Genomic DNA, 14,523 nt, shown 5'->3' on the forward strand with positions numbered 1-14,523 from the left:
GAAAGTAGGGCACAATTTTTGGCTCATGCTGTAGCAGGCGAAATTTGCTGTCCAGCGGCCTCCATCGTGGCAGTCTGTTTGTACTTTGGAGGTCATTTCTGTATAGGCGAGAGAGTCCGCATGGCTCAACTCAGATCCGAATGGCTGGCGGACGGCCAATTATGGGCAACTGTTGACTATTGCATCGCCGACGCACATCCGAAAGCATACTTGTTAGATTGTATGGGTCAAGGACGATAAAAGCCATTGCAATCAAACATCCCGTAACTATTTGTTCTGCCCAGTAGCTTCACTCTCTAACAGTACATTAGTGCTCCTACTCTGACTGATATTGACCTTGGTGTTTACTTGCATAGGGTTACTATATAAGAAATACTAGCTAAACTAATGATGAAAAAAATAAACAGACCACAATCCAACTATAATTTCACCGCATTCAAAACATTTTGCACGTTGCTATGAAAAACACACAAAAGGTACGGAACCCATCCGTGGTAAGATGCAAAATGTAGTTTTGGTTGAGAGACTAAATTTAATACCCGAAGCCATTATCCTGCCTAATAATGTGCAAAAAGTCTTACACTGCAAAATTTATACACTGTCAGAGTAGCAGCACCTTTTACCGTAAAATGTACATTATCAGTAAATGTCACGTACAAAATGCCTTTCCACAGAGTAAATCATTAACTTCTGGTTATCGTTTTGCAGCAAGCAACCAAAATTCCCATCCAACGGTTGCTTGCGGTTGAATGGGTTTCCGTGAAAGTCCTGTAAAATAAATATGGCAGCAGTGGTGCGAAAGAAAAATAGAACGCACCGTCCAAACGGTTTCTCACCTTCCGCATGAAGTTCCCGTCCCGCAACGTAAAGCTGGGCACATAAATTCCTTTGGAAAAGGCCGCATTTACGCCGTCAGCTTCATGGCAGCTTATCTGCCAACCATCGGCAGCAGCGTACCCATCCAGTGTGAGTGTGTGTGGATACACACACACTCACACTGGTTACAATGGATAAAAAAACGAATTGACGTCCAGGACTGGTTGATCCTAAACAAAGTAATTTTCACCATTTTGTAAAAAAAAAAACTCGTGTCTAATCCTTTTCTCGTTTTATGAGTTTTCACAACAACATTCACCATCATCGCGCAGCGACGAATGGGCAATGCGTCCAAGTGGTTAATATTTTGTTGAATAAAAAAAGAACCCGAACCACTAGCAACCAAGTTGTCACGGTTTCGGTATTCCAGTCGCTTAGTTTAGCATAGATCAGTAGGAAAGCCATGCACCAAATGAGAACGTAAAACTAAAGAAAGATTCCCAACTGTAGCTGCAATGGACAGCGCGGTTCTGGTAGCTAGAATTGGTTGACTGAGGTCACGTTTTATGCCATCAGTCTCAATTAAATTAGGATTAGCCAGATTCAAGCTCCGCTCAAAAAAAAGAGTCTCGCGTCTTGACTTCATCTCAGCATTACAGATCGTATCGTGCATTTCATACTACCCACAGTTCGTACTGCTTCACGATGACAATATACAGGCAATTATGTTCGGTGGCGATAAAATTCAATTACACGGTGATAGCAACGGCTACAACAGGCCCTGGACAAGCGCAAAACACAATCACACATCTCGAGGAAACCGCTGGTTGCAGATTGTTTGCGATTGTCAGTGACGCATAGAAACCGTTACTTGTTGACGTGCATTTTCATTAAAGCAGCAACAAAAAAAAACTTCAAATTGTATTTTGTGATGATAAGTTCGTTTTGTCAGATTCAATTACCCTAATCTACAACTGATAGTGATTCTCTGAAACCAAGTGGACGTTTTTCCATGGAAGAAATAGTGACTGATCTTACATTATTGAGAGCTGGAATAGGTTGTAAATGTGTTGATTTTATTGAATCATCAGGTTTCTTTTGGGCCATATAAGAAAAAGTTGGTGCCCATACTGGTACTATGAAAAATAAAAAAAAATCAACCTCCACTTTTTAATCATTCGTAAGATTCGGTAGATCGCAACATTGCAAATTTTTGCAGATTTTGATAAATAATAATAATAAAATAACAATTTTATTATAAATTGTACAATTTAATAATAATATAACAATAAAATATCACCATAAAATGGAACAACATTCAAATACACACCAAACAAGCGATAAATAGAAGGATTTTTGATAACGAAGGTCAACGAAGAGTGTAGCACCTAATAGCGTAATAGTAAAAAAGAGCACGGCAGTTCGAACAACAATGAGTCGACAAAACAAACGCGACATTGTCGATTGTACAACGATAATAATAGAAGGCCTAACATATTTTTACCTCAATAATAAAAAAAAAATTCTTCATACTTCCATCTGTATAACAAATTGGGTTTAATTATTTAAAAAAAGAATATCTCTATCTTTTTATCCACCTAACGAACGTTTCAATCTTATAAAAAATCCTAATAAATAATAAATCCTAATAAATCTATATGTACACATTAGGAATCGTGTAAAATTTTACTGTAAAAATTTGAGACGTGCGGACAGAATGTTGTTTTTGAGGAAATGGCGAATAATAGCACTGCAAATAACGTGACCCCCGTGTTGAGTAAGCAAGCTGAAGCTATCATGTTTGACAAAACTGTCACTGCGGCGATCATCACAACGGCCACAACACCATGCCGGACCGGATCGTTGCCGTACAAGCAAGCAGCAGCCTTCGCATACGAACAACATGACTGTTCGTTACAAGAAACATGAACCAACGGGACCCTCCTACGCTTTGTCCCTTGCGATGCTACACATTCGCACGCAAATTATGTAACAATGTTTTCAGGATGATGGGCGATTGAAATACTCACACGCATATAGGTTGACGTTTGTTGCTACCACGTCTGTTTGCGAAAACACACCATTCTATGGTAGGGGCGAAATGTTGTAAATATGTAGAAGCAACTGAAGCCAAACCGGAAGAAGGCCGGTCCCGAAAGAACAAGTGAAAATTAATGACATGGGAATCTTGACATGATTAATTGCACTTGCGAAAGACATGATGACAGCAATTCAAGTGGAATGCTGGAAACAAGCAATCAATAGCGTTGTGTGTGTGTGGGGTTTGTGGGTTGAGGAGAAGGAAGACATCGAGATCTTAAGCGCTCGTCGGTTCGGCACTGTTCCTGGATGGTTTGACACGTAACATCGCGTTTCGAGCATAAACGTCCAGTGGCGAAAGAGATGTCTACCATGTTTTGCTCGGTACATCGCAGCCGATTCCACACAATGCCACTTATCGTTTGATGGTGTTTTTTTTCCATCGTCGGAGCGATTGACAACCAAAAAGACGAATGAAAACTGTGCGTCACGACATTTCTGTTCGGTGGACAAAACGTATGCCTAAAATATATATAATTTACATTCCAAAATCTTCGGAACATAGAAGCCATACATAGTATATAACGGTCCGCTTACTAGTCTTTAGTAGGCACTAATTTTGACCAATGATGGTCAAAAGTTCTTATAGTGATCCAATAGTCGTATTCCGGATTGCGCTTTTTGGAGGAAATGGAAGTAAATTTGTGGTTTCATAAGAGCCACTTGCGAAATCCTGTCTACTTCAGCATCTCAACGGACGTTTTTGATGACGATGCCAGTCTCATTTTTTCCTATTTGAAGGGAAAAGTTATCACGCGTCGGTAGAGAAGAAGACAAACTCATCGTCGCGGTATTTCACCAGGCTGCGGATTATCCTGCGCAGCTAAAAACGGCCATGATTTCATTACCGCAAGCAAAGCAGTTAGGACGCTCATCCTCCAACGATGATATTATCAACGCTTTGAAGCAGGAGTAAATCTTCCAACGACTCACTCTGTACAATCTGTGCCGAAGATGAAGTTCCGTGGCAGGGGAACCGCTGTTTTCGGGCTTCTCTTCCACAAAAACCTTGAAAGTGAGGCCGCATACTGCCGCACATATACGCAACGCTTGCTAATGCCATGCATGAATAGGATGATGGTTGCGTCTTCACGACGTGTATATCCTTTGCCTTGGACCATGTTCATGAAAGAAAAACCAAGGATCAATCTCAAAATCGGAACCAGTCATTGGTGGAGGCGAGACCATCGAAATAAAACACAACGTTCCGTACGTGATTAGGAAGTATGTTGTGATGAGATATTGGGAAGAAACCTGAAAAAAATAAATAAAATGGATTCCCTTCATGATGCCGAAACTCCTGGGAGACGGAAACGGTGAGATTCGCAAAGGTGGGAAAGGATGAAGCTGTTTTTCCTCCAGCACTCAGATCCGAAATGACGATAGCGAAAGGCTCACGTAATTCTTTGTGTGGCCGGATAGAAATGTCGAGAGAACGGTTTTGGTCATGGTCTTGTTCATTCTCTAATAGCCGCATACAAACGCACACACCAGCAGACATCGAATGAGGACAAGTACCATTGTTCGGGACAGTTGCAGTAAGCAGCACCGAAAGTCATTAAGTGACGCAATTAGCGATAAACGAGAATCGACCACTTGGGAATGTGCTTCGGTGGGAGTGTCCAATCGTCGGAAAGTATTTTCTTTTTGGTGAGGTAGTGGAAGCCTCGCACTTGCTAGCTTAGGAGCTGATGATCTTATGGGATCGGTTTTGGTTAATGCGTAGAGGGAACTATTCATTGGGATACTTCAATTTTTTTTTTGGGTTTTTTAGGCTTTAGAACTAAAAGACATACTTAAAAGTGATGCTCATGCTATTAAGTTATGTTGCTGTACAACAATAAATCTAAAATACAACAATAGGGCCTGTAGTAAAAATTGGCAAACAAATCTCACAAACCTCTCACATACGTATTGCGGAAGTCGGAGCACACACAACAGAATCGTTGAATAATCGCACTAAAAACTATGCACATTTAAAACGGTTGTTTGCCGTTCAATCGATAAAACAATCATTCCCATGCCACAATTGTGTCACCGCATAAGATATTCAGAACGTATCGTAAAAAAATGAGACACACATATGACAAAGAAGAACAACAAACATGCATGACACTGTTGTTTGGCCTCATTTGTAGCACACATCACTGAAGGTGAAGCTAACCTATGTCTTGAGAGAATGCTCACAGAAGTGAGCTTTTTTTCTGTCACGCAACTATTGTATTTGTAGGGTAGGCACAACTAAATGCTGTGCACACCAAACAAAAATGGTTTTTCCAAATGGCTAAAGAGAAAATATTTTCCACGATGTTAGGCAACGTCCTTCGATTTCGATTGAGCGGTTTGCGTCTTGATGGCGATTCCATCCATGTGAGCTGCACATATGGTGTTCCTAATTTGCGACCAAGATACGCTCTTCGTCTGCAACTATCAAGTTTGGTGGCATGTTTTTCGAACGGTTTCTTTCCACTACTATTCTTACATTCGCTGCCTTTACCTGCAAAAGGTTGTGAAACCAGAAGAAAAATATTGAACATCCTTCTGGATCCTTCCACCGGCTCTTGAATGGCAAGGGCAAATAGAAGCACTCGCCAAGGATTAAAGCATCCCACCATTCTGGCCAGGATGTCCTTCGGTTATGGGAAAATAAAGAAAAACGAAACTGTGTTTCCCTTTTTCCTCTTCAACAACAACGTGAGTTGCGGGTTTGGTCTAATGGTTAAAAGCGACCCAGGACCGTTCAGGAAAAGAAAAAGCCACTTTTCTTTAAGTCTTTTTTGCCTTCTTCGGTCACGGTCTCTTATGCTAGAAGTTCTAGACCAACATAGAACACAGCCGATAGAAAAGTAATTTTCCCATAGCGAGCAAGAACTTAAGAAAGTGGAAAACATCAATGAACAGTGCAGAAAATTATCTCACGTACGAAAAACCGACCGAGGACGGGATCAAAGTTTGAAAGCGAGGAAAAAATCCGAGCTTCGGTGGACGGAAACCGGAAGAATATAAAAAAAATATATATACCGAAGATGAACAGCACTCGGAAGACTCACCAAATGCAGCAGGATGTTTCTTGCATCCTAAGTACGCCTCAGTGGAGAGGAAAATTTGTGGGGGTATACATTTCAGCACCATTTTACCGAACGTCAGGGTGAACTGCTTTGAGGTAGAAAAATAACAACAACGGTACCCGGAACACAGCGACAACCACACGTTGGCCATATACGTCCTAATGGGCATGAGAAAACTCGAGATCAAAACTAGGTCACTGTGATAGTCCGCACGGTTTCCCTAGTTCCGATAATACCTATTTTCGTTAGTGGAAGCAATTCGCGATGATAAAGGGGGAATAAATAACACATCGCTTAACGTTGTGCATGTTTTTGTATAAGCCTAGGCTTAACAATTGCTTCACTTTATTTTTGGTAGCTTTTTCGGTCTTTTTCAGCTATATGTGATTGACATCAAAACATTTCAAAAAAAAAAAAAAACAATCAAAACATCAAAACATTGAACATTGACATTTAAAACAAACAGCTACTCGCTGAGAATGCATTTCAGTTTGCGCCTAAAAGTATACAATTTGTAATACACAGGCAGGTGGAAAATGCTTACGAAAACATCTGAATTGAAATTGATTATTAAGTTAAGATATTTTTAAAGCAAATTTTGATTGTTCTCTACGAAAATTTAAGAACTTTTCGCACTACATTTCATCAACGTCTTTGTAACAAATGTGAAGCATTTCTTACCCAGTAGTGCTTAAGCTAGGAACATTGGTTTTAAGCATCAAAGACCAAACAAAAAATTCACTCTTTAACTAGGAAAAGTATACACATACACACCCTAGCACAACGAGTGCACAACGCTTCGCAGAATTCGATTATCGTTCCCATAACCATAACCCATCATGGGTTTGGTTAACACATTGAGCTTTCTCCTTCGCACTATTATCTACAGTGTTTAGATAAACCTACACCCAGCTGTGATGCATTACAAGTTTGATCACTGATGAGTGATCGTTCAAGTCATTAGGCGAACAGTCAAGGTATACATATTCTTCCCAGCTGTTATACATATCAACTAATGTTATCGCTTTTAGTTGATAATTGCTACAATTTGTTATTGTCTATCTATTAAATTAATATTAAATTAAGTGCCTAGGAAATGGCTAGCAGAAGAAAACTTTAACATAACTTCAGCTTTCCTTACTTCGTATGAATATATTTTTTCCCAACTTGAGTTGAAGTTCAATCATTAATATTTTATTCCACCGATGATCAAAACGTCTTTGCGTGTATCGCCGTCTGCCCCGTGGAATTAACACCTATTGTCTGCATGATAAACAAATATCAGTAAACAAGAGTCAAACTCTGCACAACCTTCAACAGGGTGTGTGATGCTAATGGATTGAACAAACGTTAATAGCGTAACACGAGTGCCGAATCGCGACAGAATGTGTACTGTTCATGACATCTTTATTGACGATAATGTTTCGGGTTCGATGAATGACATCGCAGTCATTCTCATGTCAAATAATTTTGCAGCACTCATGTCATGTTTGAACATGACACAAGTTTTTGTTGAAATATGTCTCATTGTAGAAAAAAATAGGCGATGATGTGTTACATTTTGCTTCCATTTTAAACTTTTCAAAAATGTTTCTCTTTTTATGCTTGATGACAAGACAAACCGCTCGTAAATTTCTCTAAATCCTCTCTAAATATCTCTAAATAAATAACTTAAACTCTGGATAATTCATGTTGCTCTTGGATAAGTTGAATGCAATACATCATGTCCGAAATATGACATCCTAATCGTTTATAAGCTTTGTGTGTGAATAATACTTTAATAAGATGAATGTTCCTCTTTCTCTCAAGTTGGATCCGTGCAAGTGGAATGGGGAAAAAAGGTATGATTTATTTTGTTTTTATTAAATAATTATTTTCTCCAATTAATCCATCTTACAGCGACACTTTGCCATACGCCCTTCCCTATCCCCAAGCTGTTTACCAAAACCCGGGACAAATATACTGCGCAAAGGTATTGCGTTTATTGGACCCACGCTTCCATGTTTGGGGAGCTTTATCATCGGTGAGGCTTGCTTTGTATTTTTGCGATAACACATCCTTCACCGAGGGTTAGGTTGAGGTTTATGGGTGTTTCGATTTTTTGTGCCCCATGTTTAGAATTTAAACCCCCTGGAAAAGGTCAACGAAAAGCTGTTTGGCGGAAGGTATTGTAAAAACTCATTAAAACTTGATGAAAATCGTCCACACAGATAGCACCTCACTCGAGACCGTAAGGTTTTACGACCGAAAAAGGTATCCATCCAGCATACTGCAAGCTGTTGACAGCAGGAGCTGGGTGGCAGTCACACACAGTCAACGGTTATGTTCCTTTCTCCTTCGTGAAGGACGTGGTTTCCTAGCTCTGGTTAGGATTTGAATCCGGGAGCTTACAATCCACCCCTAGCAGAGCATAAAACCTGCTCGGATTGCTTAACCGAGGCATCAACCACATAAAATATACATCAATAAAACATGGCTTCCATGCTACACTGTTCGAATACATGCATCGAAAATGCAATTAATAAATTCCGAAAGCTTTTAATCAATGGAGACGCCAGGTAGTTTATTCGTTGAAGGATCCGTCAGACTTTACGCTACAATTGAAGCTCAGTACAATCTTGCTTGGGTTTTGACTATCTACTTTTAAAATCAATATACGTATGATGCAGAGAATTGGATGTTCGGACCATCAATCCGTCAATCAATGTCGTCGAAATGCTTACAATGGTTTATGAGGCAAACAAGAAAACACCATGGACCAAGACCCATGTCGAATTATTAATTATGTCATGATTATTGATTACCTTGTAAAACGCTATGTCTATTCAGAAAATATTATTTTCCTTTTGTTCACTCTACATTAGCTATCAGCCCATTTTACATAACTCCTTTCGGGAGTAAATTGTTCCGAGCCACGCAAAAAACAACTTCTTCCAGCCACCATCGCCACGGAGCGGTTACGTAATCCAGCGCAACACGGCAAGCGTTGTGGCTTGGAAATCATGAGCACAGTAACTAAGAGCGAATCGAATGTATCCCTTCCGGGATGGTCGAGGCCAACATGGGCGACACAAAAAAAGGCGAAGAAAAGCAAAGCTAAAATACATGTCAAACGCGTCCAACATTCAGGCCGTAATCAAAAGTTTGGCTGTATGAGTGGCATGAATATGTAAGCAGAAGCAGGACACACTCCACTACTCCCCGGGTAAGCGCACCAGTGTGCGTGCCGTTGTTTATGCTTGAACTTATACTTTGTTTTGTTGTGCGTTCCGTTAGTTTACTCAACCGCTTTCGTTCGCATCTGTTTAGTAACAGATAAGCCTGACACTAGCTATCGCTCGCAGTAACAAACGCCTCGGAGAGAGGAAAACAAATATTCACGCGTAATTCGTACAAACCCATATGGGGAACTTAGCGACAACACTCAAGGATGGCGTCAGGAAATGTATATTAAGAACAAGGATATAGCGACGCAGGGAGGACGTAGGAATTCATCAAGAACTGTAACTTAATTCCGTCGTTGCGAGGACATTCGTCCGATCGATGGCATCCTGCGTAAGTCCTTATCGGTGTCCTTGGAATTGGTTCGATTAAGAGCGCGAGAAAAATTGAGATACGCCGAGAGAGAGAGAGAGGAAGAGTATGTATGCTGCGAACACACTACCAGTTGGACATTTCCTTGCAGAGATGGAAGCGTTCAAAACGAGAATAACTAAAGCAAAAAATGCAATGGAGATGAAAACATACCACATCAGAGGAGAGTATAAGTGCTCGGAAGACATTTGATGGTAACACGAACACAGAGAAATGACTGAATATCCTCCTTAGTGCCTTGAAAGCAACTCTTCCATGAGCATTGCGTGTGTGTGTGTTAGTAACGTTGACCAACCAGCCTTCCAACACTGACCCGCCAGTAGAGCTATCAGTATATGTCCATGTAGACTACCGACTGAAGATGAGGTAACCGTTTGCTTGCTGTCAGCTGTCAACATTCCCAAAGGAGGAGCGGCACACTAGGTCCGTAGGTTCACTAGCACATTCCCGGCGCTTACTGTATGTCTTTTGTTAAATATTTAATGAAAGCCCCATTGATAAGTATCCAATTAGTAGGACACAAAATGGGTAGTAGTAATTGAGAAAATTTAGGCATCGCATTAGATAAGTTTTTAACAAAAAGTTGTTCAAAGAAACAACGCAAAATTGATTTATTAATCAACTATTCCAGGCATTACACAACTTTGCATGTAATTAACAAACCTAAACACGTGTGAAATGTGTCGGCAATAGCAAAAAACAACGCAAATTGCTTTATTTCTAGCTCGCAAACAAACACGTTTGTCTGAAAGGTTTTAATTAGGATATTAATCAGTTTTCCAACATTTAGCGGTTAGGCCGTGCCGAAACGAATTAAGACATTGCTAATTGTGTTTTAACCAATTGAGCGTGTGCGTCTTGAGAAAAGTTGCCGGAAGTGTGTCAAGCAGTTTTGTAAGTTATTGAACTCAACATTCAATCATAAATTATTGTACAAAATATTGTACACAGCATAACAAACAAGAATCGGGATAATATTAATAGTTCGTCGTTCAATATACTTATTATAATGCTATTCGTTTAAGTGAAGCTGCTAAAATCGTGTAAACAATGCGACCATCTACGGAACAGTCTTTGCACTAAAAGCTCTATGCTCTACAATATGCAATGCTGATCTAGCAATGCATGAAAACACTGAGAAAGTAAATTGAAAATAGAGCAGACAGGTTCGATCGAAGAGAGAAATTATTTATGCCACATTCCAGCAGGAAATGCATCGGTATGCGTGCTAGCCGGAGATTAGCTGAGGGCATCGTGACGTGTTCAGCGGTAAATAGAACTTGTTTTTATCCAACTTTTGTCTGCGGGCGGTGAAGAAACAGCGAGAGAGAAGTCTCTAACTCTTGCGAGCAAAAACGCGTTTGTGTGTACCTCTTCGCTCTCGCTCTGTCGCGTATGCCAAAACTGTATTCTATTTGACCATTTTCTACTTTTACATTACTGTTCCAACACATTTGCTCTCTCTCTCTCTCTCTCTGGTCAAGTGTCACTTCGCAACTCTCTTCCCGGATATTTCTCCTGCTTTATGCAAGTTGTATATAATAATGTCGTGGTGCGTGGATGCTATCATCTCCATATAAAAACTAAGAAATACGAATGTACAAATGCAAAAAAATGAAACAAGCCACTAAACATTGATTTACTGATTAGTAAAACAATTGCATTTATCTACACAGCTGACCATTAAGTGGCTATAGAACATAACGACGAAAATGTGAACAAGTCAAAACGCAAAACAAAACACACAAACTTTAGACTTACATTATGAAGCTGGACTTTTGCAAGCACTATTCACTGGAACTTTGGGACACTATTCCAAAAAACACAACTTTGAGGAAGGAAGGGAAACCTTTTCGCTCTTTTTTCGTTGCTTTCCTACTTCAAAATGCCATCACTGCCTTTTGCTGGGCTGGCACACGCGTTTCACACAGCTGCTTCGAATATGTTTGTTGTTGTTACACGCGGCAGTGTTGGAATTAGTTCTCGCACCCGAAAGAAGAAAACAACCGTGAAACACACACGCACACACACGTAAGTTGTATCGTATCAGCAGAAATCTAATGCCAAATTTGAACCCAAATGTAAAGAGACAACTGCAACAAATGACAGCTTAGCAAAATTGGCCGTGTACACTGGCCCTTGGTCGTATATCAAGACGTTCGCACAAAATTATTTATGCAAACTGTGCGTAATCTATCGGAACCGGTAGTTGGGAGCAATTTGGTTTTGTGGTGCTATATGTTGTGTTGATATTTCGGAAAACGTATGCAACACTCGCGTCTAACATTACTCGCACGTCGCTACAATGAATCGATGCACGCACCAAAAAAAAACAATATGGTACCACCACGAGCTAAACGTACATCAGAATGGATGGATAGTTTCTTTCTACATCTTTCTTCATAACATCGCGATCCGGAGGCACCACACACCAAACGAGATTGGGAAAAATCGATATCTTCCTGCTCTTTCGCTCTCGCACACGCGTTCGCACGCACGGGTTTGCGGAGAAATGGCTCTCGCACACACTAAGCCGTCACACAAAAACGAGCGCACACACCAACGTCGGACACACCTTTCCCTAGCCGTGTAACAAGACACCCACTGTTGACAACAATCGCTTCGAAGCCAAACAGACGTGTGCCTTTTCAGAACGAATGTGCCACTACGCAGAAGGATAATCGATCAATTCGTGTGCCAATCAACGTACCCATGGGACACCGATAAGGGATGCCTTTTAAGCACACAACGCACGGAATTACTCTTACCGGGAATCGTGTATATTTGTTGCACAACCCTGTCACGCACCAAAAGGCAAAGAGACAACACAATGCAAAGGATCGACGCTTGTTGCACCGCAGATGATGCGGTCCGAACCGATTCGGTTGCTGGGATTTGCAATGCCAACTGCAATTTGTTAAATAGTTTTTCCTCTGTTTTCACTCTGCCCTCTGCACCGAGCACTACGAATTGTGCGAACCACCTGCGAGTTGTTTCGCGTCTCAAATGCAATTGGGAGTGCGTTCGCTTCCGTCCACCGTACGATGCTCCACAGCAAGATGAAGTGAAAGCTTTCGAACGGTACACGAAACGCGAGAGAATAAAGTTCTCTTAACCTTAATAGTTACAGCCAAGCGGTTTGCAAATGAGGTGTAGAAAATAGTTGCTTGATTATCTACTACGACTGTCGATGCAGTTTTATCAAAACGATCCACCAATGTGGCAAAGCTATTACCTACAAAAAATGTCCAACTGCGATGAAAATGTAGTAGAAGTTGAAGAATAAAACTATAATCCAGACACAACGGTTAATGGAGAGAATCTATGATCGGCGAGAGCGCGAACGACAAAGAGAGCGGTCAAAACAACATGAAAGCTTCTACTGATAAAGAAAAAAAAACTTTACGTTATGTGAGAGCTTTACTGCTTTTGTCAATATTATTGGGATTAATAATAATTTATCATGTTCCAGGAGGTAAATCAATATTGAAGAAAAGAATGGCAACAGTATACCCATGTAATTCAGCCAATAATGTCATCTTGTTACATCAATTCTTAACTTTTCTAAAAGTACCTCTTGGTGCTTTTCGAAGTTTACTAAACTGTCGTAATTAAATACTATGTACTGTCTAATGGAAGTGTCATGAACCGAAAGCAATCCATTCGCCATCGATAATATTCGTTAGAAGAGCTTTGGTCACTAAATGGTATTCCGTATCACGATGTTTTATTTTTTGCACAGTATTCATCGAAACGCGGCTACATAACCTCATCGGTTGCCTCAAATCCACACAGTAAAACAAAGATAATGCCAAGTTTCTGTCTTGTGCTTGCGGAGTCCACAATAAATAATAGTCATGCAATATGCATTTTTGTTCCGTATGGCTTAGAGCTCAGTGTGAACGCGTGAACCGCTGTCCTTTTCCGTTGGATGGATGAACAAACCCTCCGCTGCAATCCATTCCGTACCGGAGTATGGATTCGGCATACCAACCACCTCCATTTGCCCGTTTATGGGCCGCCCAAAGGTACGTCCGGACACGCCAAGGTACATGTCGGTGTCAATGTGCTGGAATCGAACCGCATTTGTTCGTACCCAGTTATCACCGGAGCAAATCAGCAACCAGTGGTCTCCGCTATCACCTTCACCTGAAAAAAGCCCTCGTTATATCATATTTCGGCCGAGTGATTCGTTAACCCGTTCCTGATTTACCTTGATCGTCGCCATAGGCTGAGATTTCCTGATTGCCTGTTAGGGGACTCTGAAAGTGGTGCGAATGTAGGTTCTTGTTCGTAGCTAAATGATGCAGACGAATTGTATCACCACATTTAATGGGTTCCCTGTTGGAATGGATGCATTCATTTAGCGAAGAAATTGATGTATCTTCTAACTTCCAACCTCAAGTACATACCCTCGTTCGCAATGTTTACCAGTCGCAGCCTTCACTGCCCAGTGACTGTTGACGTCTTCCTGCAGTTCGGTGGCGGTCACCGACTGTTGACCCGACCCCGTGCCATACTTTACATCGTGCGAATGTAACCGCACCTTGTAATCCACATTCTGGAGCTTGAGGACCGTTCCACAGGTCACATGTCTGTTGTTCCGGGCAGCTAAAAACACAGGACAGATGATTAGAATGCATGGAGCATGATTTTCATATTCGTTTATGTTTTCACTGACGTGGTTTCAATAAAGCACAGCATTGTTGGCACCGGCGGCAGCGATTCATGTTGCTATCACACATGTACGAGCATCACGCACACAGCGAAAGGCTGCGGCCAATCAACGCTTCCCAACACATTCGTCAGCAAAACAAACCCTCGTTGTACCAGCCAGCGGAACTTACCTTCTATGAAATTGAACGTACAAACTATGCTGAAGATAAGGACTAGAAGCGATGCCGTGCTCATCCTCGAGAATTAATTTATAAAAAGTAGAACCTAG

At 41.0% G+C, this 14,523-nt stretch overlaps 1 protein-coding gene across 1 annotated transcript; it reads right to left on the reverse strand.

Moving 5' to 3' along the window:
* Positions 1-13,464: 13,464 nt before the first annotated feature.
* On the reverse strand, positions 13,465-14,489 carry LOC128706715 (stromal cell-derived factor 2). The gene is made up of 4 exons (XM_053801657.1): positions 14,426-14,489; positions 13,991-14,189; positions 13,792-13,919; positions 13,465-13,727 (listed from the first exon to the last, which is right to left on the reverse strand). The coding sequence occupies exons 1-4, from the start codon at positions 14,487-14,489 to the stop codon at positions 13,465-13,467; spliced, it is 654 nt and encodes a 217-aa protein (XP_053657632.1).
* Between the last annotated feature and the right edge of the window lie 34 nt (positions 14,490-14,523).

The sequence above is a fragment of the Anopheles marshallii genome, chromosome 2 (assembly GCF_943734725.1).
Source record: "Anopheles marshallii chromosome 2, idAnoMarsDA_429_01, whole genome shotgun sequence".
NCBI lineage: Eukaryota > Metazoa > Arthropoda > Insecta > Diptera > Culicidae > Anopheles > Anopheles marshallii.

What these genes read in the sequence shown, in the direction of transcription:
- LOC128706715 (XM_053801657.1), bottom strand. Translation starts at nt 14,489, where the DNA reads ATGAGCACGGCATCGCTTCTAGTCCTTATCTTCAGCATAGTTTGTACG. An exon ending in TACGTTCAATTTCATAGAAG is followed by an intron (nt 14,190 to 14,425) that starts GTAAGTTCCGCT and finishes CTGTGTTTTTAG; the next exon opens with CTGCCCGGAACAACAGACAT. An exon ending in AGCCTATGGCGACGATCAAG is followed by an intron (nt 13,728 to 13,791) that starts GTAAATCAGGAA and finishes GGCTTTTTTCAG; the next exon opens with GTGAAGGTGATAGCGGAGAC.